This window comes from Anolis sagrei, chromosome X (assembly GCF_037176765.1).
Source record: "Anolis sagrei isolate rAnoSag1 chromosome X, rAnoSag1.mat, whole genome shotgun sequence".
In the NCBI taxonomy this organism is placed as follows: domain Eukaryota; kingdom Metazoa; phylum Chordata; class Lepidosauria; order Squamata; family Dactyloidae; genus Anolis; species Anolis sagrei.
Window position 1 is genome coordinate 21757405 of NC_090034.1, and position 27107 is coordinate 21784511.

At 44.4% G+C, this 27107-nt stretch overlaps 1 protein-coding gene across 2 annotated transcripts; it reads left to right on the forward strand.

The window, feature by feature from the left end:
* The first annotated feature begins 884 nt into the window (after positions 1-884).
* On the forward strand, positions 885-24534 carry AQP8 (aquaporin 8). Of its 2 annotated transcripts, XM_060786464.2 has the most exons (8): positions 885-1073; positions 3011-3412; positions 9805-9965; positions 14570-14829; positions 19128-19254; positions 20695-20909; positions 22936-23070; positions 24054-24534. In XM_060786464.2, the coding sequence occupies exons 3-8, from the start codon at positions 9945-9947 to the stop codon at positions 24094-24096; spliced, it is 801 nt and encodes a 266-aa protein (XP_060642447.2). In that variant the 5' UTR covers positions 885-1073; positions 3011-3412; positions 9805-9944; the 3' UTR covers positions 24097-24534. The 2 variants fall into 2 exon arrangements, with proteins under 2 accessions (XP_060642447.2, XP_060642448.2); XM_060786465.2 differs by lacking the exon at positions 3011-3412.
* Positions 24535-27107: the final 2573 nt, after the last annotated feature.

Genomic DNA, 27107 nt, shown 5'->3' on the forward strand with positions numbered 1-27107 from the left:
GGTCTCCAAATGCCAATGAACAAAGAACATGGGTCTTCAAACCTCAATGAAGAAAAAATATGGCTCTCTGAACACCAGTGAACCAGGAACATGGGTCTTTTAACACAATTAGTTGAGGAACACGTGTCTATAAACACCAATGAACAAGGAGCATGAGTCTTCAAACAGGAATTAACAAGGAACATGGTCTCTAATACCAACAATGGATTAACATGGGACTCTGAACACTAATAAATGAGGGACACCAATTAACAAGGAACATGGGTCTCCAAACACCAATGAATGAAGAACATAAATATTTGAACATCACCGGCTGAGGGATATGAGTTTCCAAATATCACTGGTCCCATGAGAAACATGGGGCCCTGATACTCTCATTGAGGGTCTTTTGTCTCTCTATCACTAAACAAGGAACATAGGCTTCTAAACACCATGTATAAAGAATCATGGGTCTCTGAATATCTGTCATTGAGGGGACATGGACCCCTGAATACTTTTCTGGATTACATAGTTAATTGATTTTAACAAGCAAATTGTGGTCCCAAATAAGAATTTTTCCTAGCTCTAATTCTGGGCACACATTCCCCAGAGGTCTACAGAATACAAATCCCATCACCAATTCCCTATATTGGCTAGTGGATGGTGGGAACTGATACACACTTAGGTGGGCTTTGACAAGTGTAAAGGAAGGTCCTCCCTGGACCACAGAAGAGAGCCATGGCAGTTAGAGTGGAATAAAAGCACTATAACTCCATCGTTTGGATGGGTCCAAGTAGTAGCTATCCCAACATGCATGGAGACAGAAATATTTGCAGGCCAGATTCCTCCTGAGTCCATCCATAAAGCGGGAGCAAAGCGAAAACTCACACACGCAGCCCATGAAGCCCAAATCAGAGCAGCTGGCGACCTGATGCCCAGGGGATGGCAAGCTGTCAAGCTCAGAAAAGAGGCTCCTAATTAAACCATTGTTGGCATTAACGTAGGCGGACGGCATTCCCTTTGCATCCCTTATCTATGCTGCTGCGGAGGAGGAAGGTGCCATTTCTGCAGAGGGTTCGCTGCCCAGGTGAAAGGTACGGAGGTTTTGGGTGGCCCTTTGGAGCCTTCAGTTCCCTTTGGAGTCTTGGAGTTACCCTTAGAGTCATGGGAGACATGGGGTCACCCTTCGGAGTCATGGCTTCACCATTTGGAATAATTGGGCCACCATTTGGAATCATAGAGCTGCCCTTTGAAGTCATGGTGGGGTTCCCTTTGGTGTTTTAGGGTCACAATTTCAAGTCTTAGGATCACCGTTTAGAATTGTGGTCTCATAGCATTATACAGTATAGACGTACCCTTAATATGAAGCATCACTGCACTAATCAGAGCCCTATCCAGCTAATCCAGTTAGGGATGATGGGAGGTACATTCCCACGGTATTTGCGGTGTTGTACCTTTCTTAGGGCCTTTCCACACAGACCTATATCTCAGAATATTGAGGCAGAAAATCCAGTGTGGACTCAGATAACCCAGTTCAAAGCAGATATTGTGGGATTTTCTGCCTTGATATTCTGAGATATAAAGCTATGTGGAAGGGCCCTCTGTTTTTCCATTACCAATAAGGTATCTAATCTATCTCCAGCAGATGGAATGCCAGTGGGACGACTACGTAGTTTCCTACGTCACTTACTTGTTTTCTGGTGAGAACATACAGGAGTTCCGATATATTGCTCTTTGTGTGCCTTAAAATTAATTTGCGATCTATTTGTAAATACGGCATCGGCTGATACAGGACCGGACCCGCTGGCTTCCTAGATCCTACAACAGTTATTTGCTTAGGAGATAAAGCAACAAACCCACATTGTCTGTCGGACTTCCTAAGGCAGGCCTACGCACCATTATTTTGCAATTGTTCCTTAAGTCCACACCCAAGAGATTGGGTTTTGACTCTGATTGGAAAGATATTAAACCAGAGTGTGCCTACACCTGGTATGGGGAAACGTGGGTGGGCCCTCCAGGTGTTTTGGACTTCAACTCCCAGAATTCCTAGCAGCCTCAGGACCTTTCCTTTCCCCCCTCAGCCGCTTAAGCGGCTGAGGGGGGAAAGGAAGGGGCCTGAGGTTGCTAGGAATTCTGGGAGTTGAAGTCCAAAACACCTGGAGGGCCCACGTTTCCCCATGCCTGGTCTACACTGTCAAATGAATGAGGATTCGGACTACTTTAACTGTTATGGCTCAATGCAATGAAATATTGGGAGTTGTAGTTTCCTAAGGTGTTTAGCTTTCTCTACTAAACTACACATCCCATGATCCTAGATGGGGAATTCTCATATTTTATTTTGAAAGTCAGGAGTGTTGACCTCCTTTCGTCCTCCATTTTCTAGATCTTTATTTCCATCTTGATCCATCCAAAGAAAATCCCTTCTTGCAAAGGGGTCTCCAAATTGTATGCCATTTGGATCCATAGACTCATTGGAACCGCTTTGAGTCGCCCAAGGGCTGAGAAAAGCGGTATATAAATGGAGTAAATAATAAATTGGAAGGGTCTCCAAATGCTATCTAGTCTGACCCGCTGCAGAATTGACCCCTTTCTTGATGTGTTGTGCAAAATCAATGCATTTTACGGTTATAATGTTAAGACATATTTTTATTTCAGTCTTCATCCCCTCCACCTGAATGGATATAACAGTCTTGCAAAAGGATCTTGGGATTGCAATCCATTTAGATCCAGAGAATAATTGGAAGGGACCCCAAAGGCCATCTAGTCTAACTCGTTACAATTGTCCGCCACTTTCTTCTTGTTGTTGTGCAAAACCAATGTCTTCTAAGATTGCATTGTTAAGACATATCCACTTCAAAAGCCATTTATTAAACAGACTTGGCATTCTTTCTGTGTCTGTTGGCAAAGCCTCTCCACTTTTTGCAGAAGAATCATAGCAGATCATTTCCCCCCATTTTTCCTCTCCAAATGGAGCGGAGGCCTCTTCCTCTCATATTATAAAAGAAGCATAAAAGTCTCCCGTCTTTTGCAGGGCTTTCCATCATCAGGATGAGAAAAGGCCAAAGCGACAGCCACAGGAGCCCTAAGAGGCTGGCGGATGAAGGATGAGAAGCACAAAGGGAGCGATTTGCCTTGTCTCTCGGTTTTATGACCAGATGAAGGATGATGCGATGTGTTGGTCTCATTATAGGGCATTTGGGGGGGGGGGAAGGCCATATAGGGCATGCCAGGAAGAAGTGGGGGTCTAGAAATCCCTGAAACGCGTCTCTCTTCACTGCTACTCGGCTGCAATCATTGCTGCAATCATTAATTTTCAAAGCATAGGTCCCTTTGGGATTGTCACTCCCAGAATCCCTCTCTAGTGGATGCTAAGACTGGCAGTCTTAGAAGAAGAAGCATCTCCAAACTCAGAAGGACTTGCACGGAATCCAAGGTACTTTAGGCTATACTGTATTTTAGAGGAAGACATTGACAATGTCAACAAGTGAGTTGATGGCATTCATGTATATGTATATGTAGTTGCATATCTCTGTATGCCTATCTATGTATGTGCATGCGTATATACCACACACACATACCAGTTATAGAGTTTCTTCTCATATATCTATATCTATAGCTATCATAAATACTCGAAAGGTATTGGATCCCATCTGATATTGACAAATTCAGCAAGTGCGTTGATGGCATGCATAGGTATATGTGTATATCAATATATATATGTATACATGCACATATACGTTCCAACAATAGAGCTTCTTTTGTATATATAATACTACTTCTACTTAGGTGATCCCTTGTTGTCCGAGTAGGATAATCTTCCAGGGTGGGTCCGTAGGTGACTATGGAGCCCTTATTCTTGATCTGCATCTTCTTCCGCAGTGAGGGCATTGGTTACCAGGTGGAAGGCGGTCCCGGTCGGGGTTGGCTTGGCGTACCTTCCTCTTGGCATGTTTCTCTCTTTCGCCCTCCATTCATGCCTCTTAAAATTCTGCAGCACTGCTGGTCACAGCTGATCTCCAGCTGGAGCGTTCACAGGCCAGGGATTCCCAGTTCTCAGTGTCTATGCCAGAGTTTTTAAGGTTGGCTTTGAGTCCATCTTTAAATCTCTTTTCCTGCCCACCAACATTCTGTTTTTTATATATATATATATATATATATATATATATTAATGTTTGTTTGTGGGATTAACATAACTCGGAAACCACTGGACAAATTTACACCAAATTTGGACACAATACACCTATCAGGCCAACAAGTGACCATCACTCATAAGAACACTGAAAAACACAGCAGAAGAGACTTAAAAAGCCAAAACCCCAAAAATACATTAGAACGCATGCACAAAACCACAAATATATACAACATATACACAGGCTAGGCCACAGCAATGCATGGTAGGGGGTGGCATATATATATATATATATATATATATATATATATATATATATATATATCCTGCTTATCAGATTCCATCTGGTATTGATAAAGTCAACAAGTCAGTTGATGACATGCATATGTATACATGTGTACATGTGTGTGTGTATATATATACACATGCACATACACACACATTACATATCAATGATAGAGTTTCTTCATTCATATGCACACACTATATATGTACACACATATACATATACATATCATAAATACCCTACAGTTATAGGGTATTTATACCCACACACACACATATATAACCCTAAAGGTATCAGATCCATCTGATCTTGGAAGCTAAGTAGGCTTAGCTATTGTTAAGATTTGAATGGGAGACCACAAAGGAATACAAATGTCCATAGGAAAGAACTGGAAACCCCCACCTCCAAGTGCCCTTTGCCTACGAAAACCCTAAGAAATGCATGGAGTGCCTACAAGTTCTTGAAGGCACACAAACTCTCATTCTCCAATCCCTTTTCCTGAAATGCTGCAGGCTTGAACTTCCAGAATCATGGGGAAATGGGCCTTTTTGGGCTATTTTGAGTGTGTTGCAGGAGTCCAAAAGGAGGAACATTCCCCAAATCCAAGCAGGCTGTTCACAAACACCAGGCCTTATTTCAGAGGAAGGACCTGGCAAATTCATCTCGGTCTTTCCCTTGCCCAAGAGAACTCTATAAAGTTCTATGGGGTCCCCATAAGTTGATAGGGCAATGTCTCCCTCCAAATGGCCTTCGCCTTATAGTCTAATAACTAAGCCTTCTCCACAACCGACAGGGCAAATAAAGGTCTTCCAGAATTTAAACTTTAAGAACAACAAAGTTCCTGGATTTCCTATCTTTATGGCAGGCATCAAGGGTTCCTGTTGTTGTCGCCAAAGCAGATACGAAATTGCTCCTGAAGGTCACACTAAATCACAAACGGCACGTTTCCAAGCCTGAGTCCCCATCATTACATGTAACAAAATCATATAGTGCAGGCATATAGTGCAGGCATGGGCAAACTTTGGCCCTCCAGGTGTTTTGGACTTCAACTCCCAGAATTCCTAGCAGCCTCAGGCCCTTTCCGCTTAAGCGGCTGAGGGGGGAAAAGGAAAGGGCCTGAGGCTGATAGGAATTCTGGGAGTTGAAGTCCAAAACACCTGGAGGGCCAAAGTTTGCCCATGCCTGATATAGCACCATCATAGAATCACAAAGTGGAAAGAGGCATCCAAGGGCCATCCAGTCCAACCTCATTCTGCCAAGCAGGAGGACACAACCCATTCCATCCCGGCAGATGGCCAAGCAACCACAGAGACATTTGCAGGTTCATGGAGAAAGAGGGATACAGAACCATAGATTTAGAAGAGACCACAAGGGGTATCCAGTCCAGTCTCCTTTCCGCCTTGTCGGAAGACACAATCCAAGCCCTCCTGACAGACGGCCAGCCGGTCTCTGTTTAAAAACCTCCAAAGAAGGAAACTTCACCAGACTTCCATTCAGCAATTGAATGTAATTGAATGGCTCTTATGGACAGGAAGTTCATTCTATTGTTTAGGTAGATTCTCTTTTCTTGCAGTTTGAATCCACTGCTCCATTGAATCCTAATCTCAATGGAGATTAGGACTCAATTGCCCCTTTCTCAATGGGACATCCAAATATTTAAACCTGGCTCTCATGCACATCTATATAAATAAAAATGTAATGTTTGTTTGTGGGATTAACATAACTCAAAAACCACTGGATGAATTGACACCAAATTTGGACACAATACACCTCTCAGGCCAATGAGTGACCACTACTCATAAAACACTGAAAAACACAGCAGAAGAGACTTAAAAAGCCAAAAACAAAAAAAATGCATTACAGCGCATGTGCAAAACCACATATATACACAAACACACATATATACACATATACACAAATATATGCATATATGCACACACAAAACACATATACACAGACTGGGCCACAGCAACGCATGGCAGAGGGCAGCTAGTATTTAAATAAATTGGGGGACTCAAAGCTTTTCCTCACAAGCCCTGCTTTGGAATGGCCCAATATAAGACCTTCTTGAGAGCCCTGCGAGGAAGACCACAAGGATAAGGCTCAAGGGCTGCTGTGAGTTTTTTGGGCTGTATGGCCATGTTCCAGTAGCATTCTCTCCTGATGTTTTGTCTGCATCTGTGGTTAATGGCATCTTCAGAGGTCTGCTGGAAATTAAGCAAGTGGCGTGTATATATATCTGTGGAATGGCCACCGTGGGAGAAAGAACACTTGTCTGTTTAAAACAAGTGTGAATGTTGCAATTAGTAAGCTTGACTACCATTGAGTAGCCATGGAATTTGCGAAGTCAATCAGTGAGGGTATCTGCATAGAGGTAGCTTGGCCTCTGTTGCCTGCAGGCATCCTCTGCTTGGGGAGTGATAACTCTGCCCTTAACTGTGTGTTGTTTGGCGTTCTCTTGTTTCTGAGTAGTGTCCATTATTTACTGTCTTGATTCTGAATATTCTGGACAGCTCTGACAACCATTATGTCAGACTACATAGAGAAGCCATTGAAATACACAAGCATGTGAACAATTTCAACAGAAAGGAGGAAACCATGAAAATTAACAAAATTTGGCTACCAGTATTAAAAAAACACCAGAATCAAGACAATAAAGAACACCACTCGGAAACAGGGGAACTCCAGATAAGAAGCGATCAAGAGCCAGTTTACACCTCCAAAGCAGAGGATGCCTCCAGACAACAAAGGCCAGGATACCTATTTTTCAGATACCCTCACTGATTGACTTAGTGGCTACAAGGCTCCTCAGTAGTATTTAAGCTTGCTAATTGCAACATTCACACTTGCTTTAAACAGACAAGGGAACTTTCTCCCACCTTGGACATTATTCCACAGATATGAGTCCCTTAGAGGAGGTAGGGCAGGTTATAAATAAAGTTATTTATTAATTATATTATTTAGTAGCTTGGGGACCTGGCACTGCCCGGGTTATTTGAGAAAAGAATTGTGTATCAAGGTTGGTCTTTATCAGTTATTTATATGGCTTGCAGTGGTCTCAGGAAGTTAGTGAAGGTACTGCGAGTCCCATCATCTGTGGTCCATCCTCCAACTGCACCAGGATGGAGAGTGGGTCATGGGGGCTCTGTGTGCCAAGTTTGGTCATGATCAGTCATTGGATGAGGGTCGCAGTGGTTTCAGAAAGTGAGTTAAGGTACTGCAAGTCCCATCATCCATAGTATGTGCTCCCCCAAACCTCACCAGAATGTTGAGTTGGCCATGGGGGCTCTCTGTGCCAAGTTTGGTCTCTATTGGTAGTTGGATGAGTGTTGCTGTGGTTTCAGGAAGTGAGTGAAGGTACTGCAAGTCCCATCATCCATCATTTGTCCTCCTCCAAACAGCACTGGGATGTAGAGTGGCTCATGGGGGCTCTGTGTGTCATGTTTGGTATTGATCGGTCATTAGATGAGGGTTGCAGCAGTCTTGGGAAGGGAGTGGAAGTACTTGAAGTCCCATCATCCATGGTCTGTCCTCCTCAAAAGTGCACCAGGATGTAGAGTGGGTCATGCGGTCTCTCTGTGTGAATGGTGGTCCTGATCCATCATTGTTGGCAGTTTTAATGGTCTCAGGAAGGGAGTGCAGGTATTGCAAGCCCCATCGTCCATGGTGCATCCTCCTCCAAACCACACCAGGATGTAGAGTGCGTCATGGAGACTCAGTGTGCCAAGTTTGGTCTTTATCGGTAATTGGATGAGGGTTGCAGTGGTCTCAGGAATTGAGCGAAGGTACTGCAAATTCCATAATCCATGGTCCATCCCCGGCCAAACCACACCAGGGCATAAAGTGGGTCATGAGAGGTCTTTGAGCCAAGTTTGGTCTTGATCAATCATTGAATGAAGGTCACAGCGGTCTCAGAAAGTGAGTGATGGTACTGCAAGTCCCATCATCCATGGTCCATCCTCCTTCAAACTGCAGTAGGATGTAGAGTATGTCATGCGGGCTCTGTGAGCCAGGTTTGGGCTTGATCAGTCATTGGATGAGTGTAACAGTGGTCACAGAAAGTGTGTGAAGGTACTGCAAATCCCTCAGGCCCTTTCCTTTCCCCTGTCATCCACTTGAGATGACAGGGGAAAGGATTTATTTATTTTAATACTAGCTGTACCTGCCACGCGTTGCTGTGGCCAACCTTCCCTCCTTCTTTCTCTCCTTTCTTTCTCTCCTTCCTTCCCTCCCTTTCCCTTCCTTCCTTCATTCCTTTTTTTCTTTCCTTCTGTCCTTCCTTCCTTGTCTTCCTCTTCCCTTCCTCCCCCCCTTTCTTTCCCTTCCTCTTTCTTCCTTCTCTACCTATTCTTGGACTGCAACTCCCAGCAGTCCTCCTGATCAATCAATCTACCTACCTACCTCTATCTAATCTATTTATCTGAAGGATTGCTGGGAGTTGCCGTCCATGAATAAGAAATTGGAAATATGCAAAGATTGGGATGTTCTCAAAGAAATCCAAGGAGAAGAAAACTCCCATCTTGGAAGCAGTGCATTTGAATCCTCCTCCTCTCCTAAAGGGCTTGGTCTAGGAGATGTTGGGAGCTGTAGTCCGGAAGAGAGTGTGGATATACTAATGTGTGTTGGGGGGGGGGTCATTTTTGTGCATGTGCTGTAGCATCTTTTTGCTTTTTTGGCTTTTTAAGTCCCTTCTGCTGTGTTTTTCAGCGTGTTTATGAGTGATGGTCACTCATTGGCCTGATAGGTGTCTTGTGTCCAAATTTGGTGTCAATTCGTCCAGTTTTGAATTATGTTAATCCCATGAATGAACATTACATTTTTATTTATATATACACTCCACTTGTTTCACCGCCAACAGAACCTCTGAAGATGCCATTAGCCACATATGCAGGCGAAACATCAGGACAGAATGCTACTGGAACATGGCCATTCAGCCCCCAAAATTCTCAGCAACCCATTGATTCCGGCCATGAAAGCCTTTGACAACACATAAGGCCCAAGTTTTGCCTTTTACCAGCCAGGCTTTATGGGCTTTCGGGTGCCAAATGGCTAAACCCAGCCGCCCTCGCCTTTTACAAGCTGCCCTTTATGGAACAACAATAAATGCTATTATAGTCATTTATTGTGTTGATTCGTCTATAGAGGTATAGTTTAGATTTTGGCAGGGGAAAAAAACAACGCTTAATTTACACCTCTATGGCTGGCATTCCTGCGCCCAGTTGGCAAGCAAACTTGGCTCACGGCTCTGGAAAAAGAAATAATATCCTTGACCTATAGATCCTCACCAAGGAATAAACAGCTTTCCTCCCACCCTCTCTCTCTCTCTTTTTTTCCCCCTGGCCTTTACAGCAATCTTTTTTTCATTTCTCTCTCTCTCTCTTTTTATTCCCCCTCCCCTTTTTTGCCACAGGTCAGAGAGGGAGGGTGCCAGTATTGGGCCGAGATAAGGAGGCTCTTTCGCCAAGGAAGGGCCATTCTGCCAAGAAGCGCAGGACAAAAAGGACGCCTCTCTGGACGCTCAAGAAGGAAAGAAACAATAAGTGACCACTGATGACCAGCAAGGACCTTGAGGTGAGTGGCCAATGGCAGCCAGCATTCACACCCAGAACCTTCGCTCGGCCAAACCAGCGTGCAAAAGAGCATGCTAGAAAGTGCAAGGTTCGCCTTTTGGAAGAAAGTCGCTTAACATTTGCCCAAGGGTATGTCTACAATGCCATAGCTCCGTGCTGTGGGAGTTGTAGTTTGGCAAACTCCATAGCCTTCTCTGGCTGCATCCACACATGGCATCTGACACTGCTTTAATTGCCCTGGCTGGGTGCAACAGGATCAAAGGGAATTGTTGTTTGGCTATACGGTCTTGAGACTTCTCTCACCGGTTCTACATTGTGGAGTGAATGCAGATGGATGCTGCTTTAATTGCAATGTCTCAGTGCTATGGGAGTTGCAGTTTTGCAAGGTCCCTAGCCTTGTCTGGGTGCACCTCTAATGTAGAATTAATGCAGTTTGGCACCACTTTAATTGCTATGGCTCAATGCGACAGGATCCTGAGAGTTGTAGTGTAATCCATAACCTTCCTCTGTGGAATGAATGCAATTTGGAGGCACTTAACCTGACACTGCTTAATGCTGTGGAGCCCTGGGAGTTGTAGTTTTACAAGGTCTATAGCCTTCCTTGGCTTTATCCACACTGTACAATGAATGCAGTTTGGCACCACTTTAAGTGCCATGGTTCAGTGGTATGAAACCCTGAGAGCTGTAGTTTCACAAGGTCCATAGTCTTCTCTGGGTGCATCTCTGCTGTAGAATGAATGCTGAATGGTACCTCTTTTATTGCTATGGCTTAGTGCTATGGGATCCTGGGAGTTGTAGTTTCACAAGGTCTATAGCATTCCCTGGCTGCATCCACACTGTAGAATGAATGCAGTTTGGCACCGTTTAATTGCCTCAGCTCAGTACTATGGGATCCTGGGAGTTATAGTTTCGCAAGGTCCATAGCCTTCTCTACCTAAGAGTACACACTAGAAAAGTCCTGGGATTCCATAGTATTGTGCCAAGACGGTTAAAGTGGTGTCAAGCTTGACTTATTTGTTGCACCCTATCATCGCACAACAATCCCTTTGAACTGCCATGGCTTAATGTTGGGAAATCATGAGACTTATAGTTTCACAAGATCCGGAATCATCTCTGGCTTAATGGTAGGGGATTGTGGGATTTGCAGTTTTGCAAGGTCTCCAAATGTCTTTTCCTTGGATCAGTGTTAGGGAATCATGGGAGCTGCGGTGTTGCAAAGTCTGTATAGCTTTCTCTGCCAAAGAGTGCTGGTGCCTGGCTAAACTATAAATACCAGCCTTGGATAGCATGGAACCCTGTCAAATAAAACACATGGATTCTGCACAGAATTCAGACTATTTGCCATTGTGTTATCATCGCTGTTCTAATTTGGAACTCCATGCTCCACCAACCAGAAGTACTTGGCAGTTGCTCTTCGAAACCAAAGTCTTGGCTAGGTGTATTTTTGACTAATCGGAGCGCATTATTATTTTGAGCTGGGTGCCTAATGCGCCCCCCTCTCCTTGGCATGTAAGGCTTCGTTTTCTGAGGGTGGCATGTGTTGGTCTGTGTGGGCAGGACAATGGGGGCATGGCGCTGCCAAGGACTTGCTCCATGTTCGGGACACACCGATCTAAGAGCCCAAGCAAGGTGTCGAAAGCCCCATTGTCCCAAGCTGAAGATTGCATTCCTCTGGCTGCCTGCGCTGGATACAAGCCAGGGCTGGAGAAGTTACTTTCGGAAAGTAATTCAGAAGGGAATTCGTTCTGTGTTCCTAGAATCCTAGAATCCTAGAGTTGGAAGGGACCCCTAAAGGCCATCCAGACTGATCCCTTTTGGCCACAAAAAAGGCGCCATTAGAAGGTTCATTTATTTATTTATTTATTTATTTATTTCATCTACTTATACCCCGCCCTTCTCACCCCGGGGGGGGGGGGGGACTCAGGGCGGCTTACAAAGGAGGCACAATTAGATGCCCAAATCACACAACAAACAATACAAAATATAACAGTTCAACAATTAAAATGAAACATCAATACCTATTAAAATCATAAAAACTATCTCATGTCGGAGTCCATATATCAGAGTCCTTATATCCATTCCATTCCATTGTCCTTGTCTATCGATAGGTCCTTTAATCAGTTGTCAGCATGGCCAAAAGCTTGGTCCCACATCCAGGTCTTTAGTTTTTTCCTAAACGCTAGAAGGGAAGTCGTCGATCTGATCTCCCCGGGGAGTGAGTTCCACAGGTGCGGGGCCACCACTGAGAAGGCCCTGCTCCTCGTCCCCGCCAGTCTCACTTGTGCCACTGGCGGGGTCGAGAGCAGGGCCTCCCCAAAAGATCTTAAACTTCGAGGTGGGATGTAGAGGGAGATCCGTTCGGACAGATACACTGGGCCGGAACCGTATAGGGTTTTGTAGGTCAAAACCAACACTTTGAATCGTGCTCGGAATTGGATCGGCAGCCAGTGGAGCTGACGCAACAGGGGGGTGGTGTGCTCCCTGTACGCCGCTCCGGTGAGCAATGTGGCTGCTTCTCGCTGGACTAGTTGAAGTTTCCGAGCAGTCTTCAAAGGCAACCCCACGTAGAGTGCGTTGCAGTAATCCAACCGGGATGTGACAAGAGCGTGGACCACCGTGGCCAGATCCGACTTCCCATGGGTTCATGGGGCGATAGATTCCTAGAGTTGAGTGGGACACCCAAAGGCCATCCAGTCTGATCCCCTTTGTCCATAAAGAAAAGTGGTTCATGAAATAGAGTGATAATCAGACCCTAAAGTTGGAAGGTACCTTTAAAGGCCATCCAGTCTTACCCCCCCCCCCCTTGGTCATAAAGAAAGGCACCATTAGAAAGTTAATGGAGAGAGCTATGGAGCTGCAGGGTCCCAAAAGCCATCCAGTCTGATCCCTTTCTGCAAGACAGGAAATACACAATTTAATCTGCTGCTGCTTTTGATGCTGCTATTGTTGTTAGAATGTTTATTTATAACCCACTTTTTCTCTCCACAAAGGAGACTCATGACAGATGGCCATCCACCCTCATAGGCATTAAAAGGTTAATGGAGAGGAATGGGGCTATAGAATCATAGAACCCTAGAGTTAATACGGATCCCCAAAGGACATACAGTCCAGCCCTATTTTGCCGGGCATGAAAGACACCATTCAGCACTTTCTGTCAGATGGCTAATGGGCATTAGAAGGTTCATGGAGAGAAATAAGACTATAGAATCATAGAACCCTAGAGTTATGAGGGATCCCCAAAGACCATCCAGTCCAGCCCTGTTCTGCCAGGCAGGAAAGACACCATTCAACCTTTCCTTACAGATGGCCATCCAGCCTCATAACCATTAGAAGGTTTATGGAGTAAAACCAGATTATAGAATCCTAGAACCCTAGAGTTGTTAGGTACCCCCAAGGGCCATTCAGGCAGGAAGGATCATCCAACCCTTCCTGACAGATGGAGAGAATCATAGAACCCTAGATTTGCAAGGGACCCCCAAAAGCCATTCAGTCCAGCCCTATTCTGCCAGGTGAAGGAGGTGAAGGGCTTTGTGAAAGTAAATAATAATAATAATAAAAAGAATCTGTGAACCTCACCTCCTCCAAGTTGAACTGAACCACCTCAACTGGGCTCTACAGGCCAATGGATACTCCACCTCAGACATCAGAAGAGCTGCAAGACCAAGAACAAGCCACAAGAGAAAAGATGAAGATCCACCCAGAGGAAAAGTGTTCCTGCCATACATCAAGGGAACCACTGATCGCATAGGGAAGCTGATGAGGAAACACAACATACAAACAATCTACAAACCCACCAGAAAAATCCAACAAATGCTACGTTCAGCAAAGGACAAGAGGGATCCTCTCACCTCTGCAGGAGTCTACTGTATACCATGCAGCTGTGGACAAGTCTACATAGGGACCACCAAACGCAGCGCCCAAACAAGAATCCAGGAACATGAAAGGCACTGCAGACTCCTTCAACCAGAGAAGTCAGCCATAGCAGAGCACCTGATGAACCAGCCTGGACACAGCATATTATTTGAGAACACAAAAATGCTGGACCACTCTCACAACCACCATGTCAGACTACACAGAGAAGCCATTGAAATCCACAAACATGTGGACAATTTCAACAGAAAGGAAGAAACCATGAAAATGAACAAAATCTGGCTACCAGTATTAAAAAATTCTAAAATTAAAACAGCAGAGAGAAAAACAGGCAGGGACATCTAATCACCTTTCAAGAAGAGTTTGCTCCAGGCACTGTCAGCCCATTGTATGCTAATCAAGGTGGTCAGTTGAAAAGATTCACACCTAGCCCAACTTACAAAAGCCTTTTGTCTCACCCTGGTCATTCCACAGATATATAAACCCCTTTTTCCCAGCTCCAGCAGACCTCTGAGGATGCTTGCCATAGATGCAGAAGTTGACCATAAAGTCGTGCTGTAAGATCTCAGGATTCATAGCGAGAACTCAAGGAATCTCTAGGTCTTCCAAGGCAACTTTAGAAGGAGAAACATATAGTTCAGTGTATTCACCTGCATTTGTGGTACACCTCCCAGGATTCCATTGCATTGACCCAAGGCCTTTGTCTTCCTTTTTTCTTTCTTTCCTTCCTTCTAGAAGAGTACCACGTCAGAGGTGGAGTGTGGGCAGATGTCCATCAAGGACCCAGAGGCAGGGGGCAAGGCTGGGTCCCAGAGGGCCACCTGGTTCGAGCGCTGTATCCAGCCTTGTGTCGCAGAAGCGGTGGGTGCCGCCTTCTTCATCTGCATCGGGTGTGCTTCGGTCGTAGAGAATGTGGAGGGCACTGGGCGCCTGCAGCCGGCCTTGGCCCACGGACTGGCCTTGGGCCTCACCATTGCCGTCTTAGGAAACATCAGGTGAAGCAAGTGAGCTGTGTCCCATCATCCCCTTCCCCAGATGTGCCCAGATGTTCTATACTTCCCTGCAGCCCATATCCCCTATAGCAGCCACCATTCTAATAGTGTGGGCGAGCCATTCCCAACTGCTGTATGTGTTCTGTTGAAATACAATCTTGGTTGCGAGACACACACTCATTTCAACAAAAACCACTGAAAATTCTATATATGCATATATACATATATATGCTCTACACACACACACACACACACACACACGTGTGTGTGTGTGTGTGTGTGTGTATACCAGGTAAGGGCAAACTTCGGCCCTCCAGGTGTTTTGGACTCCAATTCCTAACAACTGGTAGAGTCATCTTAATTAATATGTTAACATCCCCAATGGATCTGTCACCCAGATTCCCTTTTAGCCCATTCTTTATGGACTAAAATCTCTAGGTTTTTCCAGAGCAAAAAAATCTATTGAATAAATACAGTAATTGAGAAAACATTCCTATAGATGGGCATTGGAGGCGTTCAGTGAAACCCAGAGGAGACTTAGGCTGCATCCACACTTTGACTTCTAATAAATTTCCGGTCCCAATACAAAGTGCAGGTTATCACTATAAAGCCCTAAATGGTTTGGGACCTGCCTATCTTCATGATCACATCTTCCCCTATGAGCCAGCACATACTTTAAGATCATCTGGGGAGGCTCTTCTCTCACTTCCACCTCCTTCACAAGCTTGGTTGGTGGGAATGAGTGCAAGGGCCTTCTCTGTAGTGGCCCCACAGCTCTGGAACTTCCTCCTCAGGGAAATCAGACAGGCTCCCACTCTCTTCATTTTTTAACACTTTAATAACCTAAGGACATTTGCCCTCTGATTGTCGCACTTTTCCTGGCTCTACTTAGAATTCATTGCCCTTAGTAATTATGAACCGAACCCAGCACTTTATTTGCTTTGCAATGATATTGTTTTTAGTTGTTTTTATAATGTTGTCTGATCTTATGTTTATTGATGTTTGATATTGCTTGTTTTTCGATGCTTATTTTAACCTGTTTTGTTGAGCATGTCCCTTTGTGAGCTGCCCCAAGTCCCTTTGGGGAGATGGAGCCGGGGTATAAAAATAATAATTATTTATTATTATTATGAAATAAATGCAGTTTGGAAACATGATGGATATGGGATCCTGGGAGTTGTAGTTTGGCAGGTTCCATAGCATCGATCCAGTGCAGTTTAAAGTATTGCTAAATAGCATTCCTTCTACAGTGTCGATGTACTTTTAGAATCAGAAAGGAAGGCCATCTAGTCCACCCTTTGCTGAAGGCCATCTAGTCCACCCTTTGCTCAGTGCAGGAATATGGACTGACCACAGGTTCTTGGAAATCTCCTCTATATTGCAAAATGTTTCTCCTATCCCTAATTGTGGCTCCTGCAGAGGATTATCTTTTGCAAAAAAGAGATCGCAAAATAGATCCTTTCCAACGTCATTTTCTCAGAAAGATGGCGTCCAGATGTCCTCCTTCCCTGCCATCAAGACTTAGAAGTGTTGTCCAGTTGGCCTCAGCCTCCGTCAGCATTTTCCTATCACATTTTGGGAAGGATCCTTCCCAAAACACAGCGGCAGCAGATGGACACAATCCCTCTCTAAGCTCCCCTTGTGATGCATATCCCTCTTCCTGATGGAAGAAACGGAGGGTAATTATCAATAACAGGACCAAATGTTTGCAGAGGCCTCTTCCACCCCTTCTTGGGGATTATACAAGTGCCAGTGACAACCTTGCAAAGTAGAAACTAGATGTCTGGCCCAAGTATGCACAAAATGCTCCACATTGCAAAATAAAATACACTGATAAGAGAATGAAGTTGCATCCACACTGTGGAATGAATCCACTTTGAGGCCACTTTAATTGCTCTGTTCTATAAGATCCTGGGAGTTGTAGTTTTTCAAGGCTGAACTAGAACTCTCAGGATTCCATCGCAGTTAAACTGCACCTAAGGCCCCAGCATTCTTTGGCAGGAAAAGCTAAGGACCTTGTAAAGCTATCGCTCCCATGACACCATTGCATTGAAATGGGGTCAGACTACATTCAAGCTGCAGTTTAGAAAAGGCATGGGTAAACTTTGGCCCCCAGTTGTTTTGGACTTCAACTCCCACAATTCCTAACGGCCAGTAGGAAGGGCCTTCACACAGTTAATGCTTGTGCGCCAGCTGCGACCGTACCTCGAAAAGCCAGATTTGGCCATCGTGCCTTAGTTACATCTCATATGGATTACTGCAATGCACTCTACGTGGGGCTGCCCTTGAAGATGGCTTGGAAGCTTCAATTAGTGCAAAGATCTGCAGCTAGGCTGCTGACTGGGGCAAGTTATAGAGAACATATGACCCCACTATTAAAGCAGCTTCACTGATTGCCTGTTTGCTTCTGGGCCCAATTCAAAGTGCAGGTTATAAGGCCCTATATTAGTGATTCTCAACCTTCCAAATACCACCACCCCTTAATACAATTCCTCATGTTGTGGTGACCCTCAATCATAAAATTATTTCTATTGCTACTTCATAACTGTAATTTTGCTACTGTTATGAATCGTAATGTAAATATCTGATATACCAGATGTATTTTCATTCACTGGACCTAATTTGGCACAAATACCCGATATGCCCAAATCCAAATTTGAATACTGGTGGGGTGGGGATTGATTTTGTCATTTGGGAGGTGTAGTTACTGGGATTTATAGTTCACTTACAATCAAAGAATATTCTGAACTCCATTAACGATGAGACCTTCCTGTGCAGAATTCAGAACTCTATTAATGATGAAATTGAACCAATCTTGGTACACAGAACTCCCGTGACTAATAGAAAATACTGGATGGGTTTGGTGGGCACTGACCTTGAGTTTTGGAGTTGTAGTTCAGCTACATCCAGAGAATACTGTGGACTCAAACAATGGTGGAGCTGGACCAAACTTACCATAAATACCCAATATGCCCAAATGTGAACACTGGTGGAGTTTGGGGTAAATAGGCCTTGACATTTGGGAGTTGTAGTTGTTGGGATTTATAGTTCACCTACAACCAAAGAGCATTCTAAACCCCATCAGTGATAGAACTGGGCCAAACCTCCCACACAGAACCCCCATGATCAGCAGAAAATACTGTGTTTTCTGGTGGTCTTTGACAACCCTTCTGACACCCCTCGTGACCCCCCCCCCCAGGGATTCCGACCTCCTGGTTGAGAACTGCTGCCCTATATTGTTCGGGTCCTGCCTATTTACATGACCACATCTTCCTTCATGAACCTGTTTAGGCTTTAAGATCAGCTGGGGAGGCCCACCTCTTGATCTCACCTCCATCACAAGCAAGGTTGGTGGGGACGAGGGAGAGGGCTTTCTCAATAGTGGCCCCCTGGCTCTGGAACGCCCTCCCCAGGGAGATCAGAGAAGCAGCTACCCTCAAGACTTATAAGAAGGACTTGAAGACCTGGCTGTTCTAACAAGCCTTTGACTATGATTAGTTAATATCCCCTTAATATGGACAAGGTATTTGCTTTATGGACATACCAGTATTTTGACTTGGGTATAGGAATCCATTGTGTTTTAACTAATGTTTTACATTGTTTGTTTATTTATTTATTTACAGTATTTATATTCTGCCCTTCTCACCCCGCAGGGGACTCAGGGTGAATTACAATGCACATATACATGGCAAACATTCAGTGCCATTAGACATACAACATATATAGACAGAAACAGAGGCGATTTAACATTCCAGTTTTTCCGGCTTCATGAAGATATGCTCAATTCTGGCCACAGGGGGAGCTGCCATTTCACTCTCCACTTGTGACACCGAGTCCTTGATGAATTACTTCCTCATTCTTACACACACTGCTGGAAGGTTTTATGGAAGGTTTTATGGTGTAAATTAGTTAAATTAGCCTCCCTGCATAAAGTGGTACCTAAATTTCCTACTTGACAGGTGCAACTGTCTTTCGGGCTGCATAGGTCAATAGCAAGCTAGATTGTTAATGTTCAGGAGCTCACTCCAACCCGGGCTGGCTTTGAACTCATGTCCTCTCAGTCAGTAGTGATATAATGCAGTTGGCTACTAACTAGGTGCGCCACAGCCTGGTTTATTGTTAATTTGTCTATCTTGTTTTATTTGTTCTCTCTTTTATATTGGCTTGTCATGTTATTATCTGCCTTATTTATCTTACATGTATTATTCATTGTATCTATGTCTGTTGTAAGCCACATTTGGACAACACCCACTTGCAGAGGTTCAGATTGGCTTAGTCTCCTCTCCCTTTTTCCTTTGCAGCGGAGGCCATTACAACCCGGCTGTCTCCCTGGGGGCCTGGCTGGTCGGAGGCCTGGACATAATGATGGTCATCCCCTACTGGATCTCCCAGCTTTGCGGGGGGCTGATCGGAGCTGGATTGGCCAAGGTACGAGGGTCTCCAATGGGGAAGGGAAAGTGTGTGCTTCCCTGAATTTAGGACACAGACACCCCCATCCACAACACAGAATTATACTGCTATGGTTCCACTATAGTAGCATGCCCCTTGGCACCTTGGGGTTAGCATTCATTTCCAACATAGGGCAACCCTATTTTCTGAGGCTGAGGGAGTGACTTTTCTAAGTCCACAATGGTTCAAACAAGGAATTGAACCCTCATCCCTAGTCATCGTCCTGGTTTCAACTGTTTCATCATAAGATGATGATAATGATGATGATGACTTTATTAATATTATTTATATTATCATCATCATGGGGTTGTTGTTGTTATTGTATACCCTGCTTTCATCTTTGGAAACCAAAACCCAAAGGGGCTACACAAGGGGTTCTTAGCTGCCTTCTAGGTCCCTTCTACTTCCATATAATCCAAATTATCAGGGCAGCTAATCAACATTATCTGCTTTGAACTGGATTATATGATTCCACACTGCCATATAATCCAGTTCAAAGCAGATAATCTGGGTTTTATATGGCAGTGTATTTGTATATTTTAAATTGTATAGTAATGCTTTTATGTCAAGCTGCTTTGAGTCCCCTTTGAGTATAAATAAATATAACAACAACAACAACAACAACAACTGTAGAAGAGGCTTTCGTAGGATAGAGAGGGCTATTTAGAATTCTCAGCTGAGAGGTTCTAATACCTTAGTTGAACTACACATTCCAGAATGCATTACACTGCAGTCATGATAGTTAAAATGGAATTGTAGTGCTCTAAGTATTCTATGTGCCAAGGCCCATTCTTTCATCTGTATTGGAGAATGGAAGCAGTTTGGCATTATGTTAACTGCCATGGCTCAATGCTTTGAAATCTTGGGAGCTGGAGTTTGACAAGGTTTCGATCCTTTTTTGTTTTGTCAAAGACGCGAAACAGTTCATATTAATTAAAGAATGCAGATTAGAATTCACTAGATACAAACATTAAAATAATCATACATCAGCTGAACTCATTACAGCCACTTTAAATAAGCAAATTACCATAAAGTGCCCCATTGGCCCACTCTTAAAAACTTTATTCTAGTGTCAAACTGAATTAATTCTTGAGTCTCAACTAAAGCCAAACCTCAGAGTTAATGGCATGGATCTAGTTAGGATCTCAATTCATTGGCAGTGAGGTAATAATAATAATAATAATAATAATAATAATAATAATAATAATAACAATAATAATGTGGCACCTAAGACTTGGCTTTCTTTGGGATCGGCTCTTCCCCTTGTTTGGCTCCATTCATATCCGCACTCACAGAGCGGATTCACTGCCCTCTTGGAAGGAGATGCCAGTGAGGGCCACTCTTCCTCAAATCACATACAAAGGTCCAGCGTCTATGCATGTGGAATAGTAAATCATACATGCCCCCTTTGCCTTGTAGGCAATGACGGACAGCCAAAGGTATGCCAATGCCTCTGGAGGGGCCTTCACGACCATTGCCTCTGATGACCAGCTCCCAGCCGCAGTCATTGCGGAGATCGTCATGACCATGTTCCTGGTGATGGCTGTCTGCATGGGAGCCATCAATGGAAAGACCAGCGGCCCCTTGGCCCCCTTCTGCATCGGCTTTTCTGTCGCGGCAGACATCCTGGCCGGGTGAGTGAAGCATCACAGGAACAAAATATTAATACTAATACTAATAATAATAGGTTGCTGTGGGTTTTTCAGTCTGTATGACCATGTTCCAGTAGCATTCTCCCCTGACGTTTTGCCTGTATGTGTGGCTGGCATCTTCAGAGGGCTGTTGGAAATGAGGAAAGTGGAGTGTGTATATATCTGTGGAATAATGTCCAAGGTGGGAGAAAAAACCCCTGACAGTTTGAAGCAAGTGTCAATGTTGCAGTTAGTAAACTGATTACCATTAAGTAGCCTTGCAGCTACAAAGTCAATCAGTGACGGTATCTGCATAGGTAGCCTGGATGTTATTGCCTGGAGGCATCCTCTGTTTGAGGGCATTAGAATCATAGAATCATAGAGTTGGAAGAGACCTCATGGGCCATCCAGTCCAACCCCCTGCCAAGAAGCAAGAATATTGCATTCAAAGCACCCCTGATAGATGGCCATCCAGCCTCTGTTTAAAAGCATCCGAAGAAGGAGCCTCCACCACACTGAGGTAGACAGTTCCACTGCTGAACAGCTCTCACAGTCAGGAAGTTCTTCCTCATGTTCAGATGGAATCTCTTGTAGTTTGAAGCCATTGTTCCGTGTCCTAGTCTCCAAGGGAGCAGAAAACAAGCTTGCTCCCTCCTCCCTGTGACTTCCTCTCACATATTTATACATGACTATCATGTCTCCTCTCAGCCTTCTCGTCTTCAGGATAAACATGCCCAGCTCCTTAAGCCACTCTTCATAGGGCTTGTTCTCTAGACCCTTGATCATTTTAGTCGGCCTCCTCTGGACACATTCCAGCTTGTCAATATCTCTCTTGAATTGTGGTGCCCAGAATTGGACACAATATTCCAGGTGTGGTCTAACCAAAGTGGAATAGATGGGTAGCATTACTGCCCTAGATCTAGACACTATGCTATTGATGCAGGCCAAAATCCCATTGGCTTTTTTTGCCGCCACATGACATTATTGGCTCATGTTTAACTTGTCCACGATGACTCCAAGATCTTTTTCACACGTACTGCTCTCAAGCCAGGCATCATCCCCCATTCTGTATCTTTGCATTTCGTTTTTCCTGTCAAAGTGGAGTATCTTGCATTTGTCACTGTTGAACTTCAATTTGTTAGTTTTGGCCCATCTCTAATCTGTCAAGATCGTTAAGTGGCACTTGATTGTTTGCTCCCTGGAGTTCTTCTGTTTCTGAGTGGTGCTCTTTATTTACTGTCCTGATTCTGGTGTTTTTTAAAATTCTGGTAACCAGTTTTTGTTCATTTTCATGGTTTTCTCCTTTCTGTTGAAATTGCCCACATGCTTGTGGATTTCAGTTGCTTCTCTGTGTAGCCTGACATGGTGGTCATCAGAGTTGTCCAACATTTCTATGTTCTCAAATAATATTCTGTGTCCAAGTTGGTTCATCAAGTGCTCTGCTATAGCTGACTTTTCTGGTTGAATTAGTCTGCAATGCTTTTCATCCAAACAGAGGATGCCTCCAGGCAACAGAATCCAGGCTACCTCAATGCAGATACCCTCACTGATTGACTTTGCAGTTTCATGGCTACTCAATGCTATTCAAGCTTATTAATTGCAATATTCACACTTGCTTTAGCCGTGCAACTACAAAGTCAATCAGTGAAGACAAGGTTTCTTTCTCCCACCCTGGACAGTCCACACACACACACACACACACACACACCATTTCCAACAAATCTCTGTAGATGCCATTAGACAGAGATGCAGGCAAAACTTTAGGAGAGAAAGTTATTGCAACATGACCATAGAGCCTGAGAAAGTCACAGCGACCCAGTGATTCCGGCCATGTAAGCTTTCAATAATAATAATAATAATAATAATAATAATAATAATAATAATAATAATAATACAAGATGCAGAGTTACAATACAATAGAGGCTGGTGCCTCCGTGGTTGAGATGGGGGCTTTACTGCTGCTTTGAATGGAGTCTGGTGGGCAATGCATGGGGTCTGATGTCCTGCTTTTCCTTTCTCCACCTTTCAGGGGCGCTGTCTCCGGGGCCTGCATGAACCCAGCCAGAGCCTTCGGACCCGCAGTGGTGGCCAACTACTGGGACTACCACTGGGTCTACTGGGTCAGCCCCATGGTGGGTGGGCTGCTGATGGGTGCATTGATAAGGTGAGTGGACCAGGAATGGGTTAATTTGGGGCCAGGGTGGCTAGGAAGAAATTGAATGGTCCCTTTGGGGTGAAGGTTGCAAGGAGAAACAGGGAAGGTCATTTGGGGTGAAGGGTGCAAGGAGAAACAGGGGAGGGTTATTAGAGCGTTAAGGTTGCAAGGAGAAACAGGAGGGATCATTTGAGATCAAGGTTACAAGAAGAAACAGGAGAGAGGCCATTTGAGGTCAAGGTTGCAAGGAGAAACAGGGTAGGGTTATTTGGTTGTCAAGGTTGCAAGGAGAAATATAAGAGGCATCATTTGGAGTCGAGGTTGCAAGGAGAAATAGAAGAGGGAGAGATGATTAGGAGTAAAGGTTGCAAGGAGAAATAGAAGTGGGAGGGGTCATTTGGGGTCAAGGTTGTAAGGAGAAATAGAAAATACATCATTTGGAGTCAATGTTGCAAGACGAAACAGGGAAAGGGTCATTTGGAGTCAATGTTGCAAGGAGAAATGGGAAGAGGTCATTTGGGGTCAAGGTTCCAAAGAGAAAAAGGAAGGGGTCATTTGTGGTCAAGGTTACAAGGAGAAGCAGAGGAAGGTGTCATTTGTGGTCAAGGTTGCAAGGAGAAACCGGGGAAGGGGTCATTTGGGGTCAAGGTTCTAAGGAAAAACAGGGGAAGGGGTCATTTGGGGTCAAGGTTCTAAGGAAAAACCGGGGAAGGGGTCATTTGGGGTCAAGGTTCTAAGGAAAAACAGGGGAAGGGGAAATGGGGAAGGGGTCATTTGGGGTCAAGGTTTCAAGAAGAAACAGGGAAAGGGGTCATCTGGGGTCAAGGTTCCAAGGAAAAACAGGGGATAGGTCATTTGGGGTCAACGTTGCAAGGAGAAAAGGAGGAGGGTCATTTGGGGTCAAGGTCTCTCATCCAGGCTCCAGTTCTAATTCTGTACAGGAAAATCTCATAAAGCGCCAGCTCAGCCATACTCCGTTTTCATTCTTGCAGGTTCCTGATTGGGGACAAGAAGACTCGTCTTTGGCTCAAGTGAGATCGCCTTCTGGTCTCCCTCTCCTTGCCCTCTCCTTCCCGTTATCCATCTTGGCCAAACTTGGAACACTTCCATCCCACTGGAACGAGAATGAATCAATAAGACTTTCTTTCTATCTTACCCTATCTCCCCAGTGGAAACAGGGCACAACAGACCTTTCTCTGGACTCACTGTTTTCTACCATTCCTCCTGTGTTTATTATTTATTGCATGAATAAGGACAAAAGGTGCAGAACCAAGTGCTGCTAAAGGGGCAAATACCTGGAAAAGGGAAGGAGTTTTTCTTTTGGTTACTTAAATATGCATTTTGGACCAAAATGTTACAATATAGAAGGGTCTCTTGTTGCTCCACTTCCTGTGCCAGTTGTTTTCCCAGAATCCTTTGCTGTGGTGTCCTCCCTAAGAAAAGAATGGGAAATTAGCACACAAATCTATGAGACTTTCCAGGCCAGTACTGTCTTTCTTGGCTGGAATCACTGGGTTGCTGTGAGTTTTCTGGGCTTTATGGCCATGTTCCAGAAGCATTCTCTCCTGACATTTCACCTGCATCTATGGCAGGCATCCTCAGAGGTTGTGAGGTCTATTGGAAAGGGACAATAAACTAGGCAGTTAGGGTTTACCGTCCCTTTCCAGGGATTTCAAGTCTAGAAGCAGAGACCAATGCTGTGATGTCATAAGAGGCCAGTGATGTCACAAGGGTGATGTCATAGATGGGTACTCCCTGGGGAGATGTCAAACATCAAAGATGTCTAATGCAGGAGATGTTAAGCATCAAACCCAGTTTGGAGAACTAAAAATACCAGGAAGAATGTGTGTGTGTATACACACACACACACACACACACAATATATATTTGCAGGGTAGTGCTCTTGCCCAGAAATTCCTCCCATTTCCTTTGAAAACCAGAGAAAAGGCACTTTAGGTTTTCCAAGTGTTTGGAAAAGAAGGGACTTATGCAAAACTTGAAGAAGGACTGCAGCTGCCATTATGTGAAACCGTAGTGTGGTTAGAGCTACTGGGAGTTGTAGTCCAACCTCTGTGCATTCCCAGCAAATTGCAGAATTGCAAGCCCTTTGCTCTGGACTATTGGGACTGTTTCAGACTGACGCTTCCAGCATCCTGTACCATCAGGTTGATGGGGCTGATAATCTTAACAATAGAGTTGCACGATGCTTATTTCTTGCAGCGCTGGGTTGCAGTCCCCAGCTTTGCGTTTGGAAACAGGACAAGCGAGCACTGCAAGAAACAGGAACCAGGCAACTCTATTATTCGACTGCCTTTTGCTGGACTGGCTGCAAAAAGGCACAGTCGGCAGGTCCTAATAAGGTGAACCAAAGCGGAGGCGGTGGACGGAGGCCGTAAATCATCCATTTGTGACTAATGGAAGTCCTGGACACACACACAGACACAGGCAAGTATGTACCATCCACATCTCTGAGTCTGAGAAACTGCAGGCATTGAGCAGACTGGCTACAAAGCTACTTTAAAAGAGCCTCAAATCTTCTATCCTTCCTTTTTTTTTGTAGGATTGCATATCCCATCATTGTCCCCAGTCAGACTTCCTAGGGGGAACGGCGACACTCAGGGTCTCTGGATTCATTTGGTTAGTCCCATAAATCCATGCATTATTGGTGGACTATAAATCCCAGGAGCTGCCCAAGGCATCTACATGGTGGAATTAATGCTATTTAACTGTTATGGGAGCTTAGGGGCTATTGGGCAGAGAAAGTGAAAGACCTCATAAAACTACATCTCCCAGGATCTCATTGCATTGAGCCATGGCAGTTAAAGTGGCATCAAACTATTAATTCTACAGTGGAAACACCTCAACCTAAGCACTTTTGCTCCATATAAGACCCTTCCAAATGCATGATGCTTGCTGATTTCTTTTCCTAAAGGAAAAGAAAAGGAGAAAAGAAGTTCAATCCTGCTTTAGGAAAACTTATTTTTTAATATCAAAGCAATGTAAAAGACAAATCAGTGCCCAAAAGGCTTCTATTTTATTTTATTTTATTTTATTTCATTGCAATTTGGGAAACCTGGAAGAATTGAAAACTCATTCCAAGGGGTCTGTTTGCAGCTCTTTTCACTTCTTCTGAAATACTGAAGGAAATCCCGGGGAAGGGAACGCAACTCTGCTGCAGGATTTTGGGGGGATCGCCATGGCAACGGCGCCTGCCAAGCATCTTCCTGCAGCGTTGGACTAAGAAGGGATGCCCTGCTCTCCCCTGAATAGTAAAATGGCATTGCAATAGGTTGCCAAAGAACATCTGCATTTCCATTGTGAGTGTAACAGTGTTGTATATAATGTGTTAGGCTTCCTTTCCAAACTGTCTCACCCTTTGCTTCTAACCAGCTTCTCAAACCCTGCAGACCCTTCCAAATTCCTTCCACCCAATGTCAGCATTGCAAAAATGCCTTTTAGCCACGGGTTGGAAGTGCAAAAAGGAAAAAAAAATTGCAAGAATGTGATTAGTAAAACAAACTCAGCAATGCTTTCAGATGTGGAAGGCTTTGGGATCATTGCTGCAGTCATTCAAAGTCACACTGACCAAGGTTGACCCACTCCCAAGGTTGCTGCAGCCTTCCTCTGAGGCTGAGAATGTGTGACACCCCACCCCCTCCCATTTCCTTTCCTGGAAGAGATTCATACCCAGGATCCTAGTCCAACACTCAACGTGATGGCTTCATGCAGGGTTTTCCTTGGTGAGACTGAGTTTCCCAAAGAGGCTTCACCTCACCCTGAGGTTGAGAGAGTGTGACATCCTAAGGTCCCATCCCCCAATGGATTTCCATGGCTGAGCATGGATTAGAACCCAGGTCTCTTGCTCTCATCATGGCTCTTGGCTTGTATCCATTTGGGCAACTCTTTCTTTTTTTCCATCAGTCCATTGGCCACAACTTTTATTTTATTTTATTATTTTACATGATATTTGATTGATTTAGTTTATGGTTAAGATGGCAGAAGCCTGTTTTCTGGTGCTGCCTAGACGTCTTTAAACCATGATGCTG

Bases quoted from the DNA above. Each gene is read 5' to 3' on its own strand.
- AQP8 (XM_060786464.2), top strand. From the start codon at position 9,945: ATGACCAGCAAGGACCTTGAG. The intron at 9,966-14,569 runs GTGAGTGGCCAA...CCTTCCTTCTAG, and splicing joins TGACCAGCAAGGACCTTGAG to AAGAGTACCACGTCAGAGGT. The intron at 23,071-24,053 runs GTGAGTGGACCA...TCATTCTTGCAG, and splicing joins CTGATGGGTGCATTGATAAG to GTTCCTGATTGGGGACAAGA.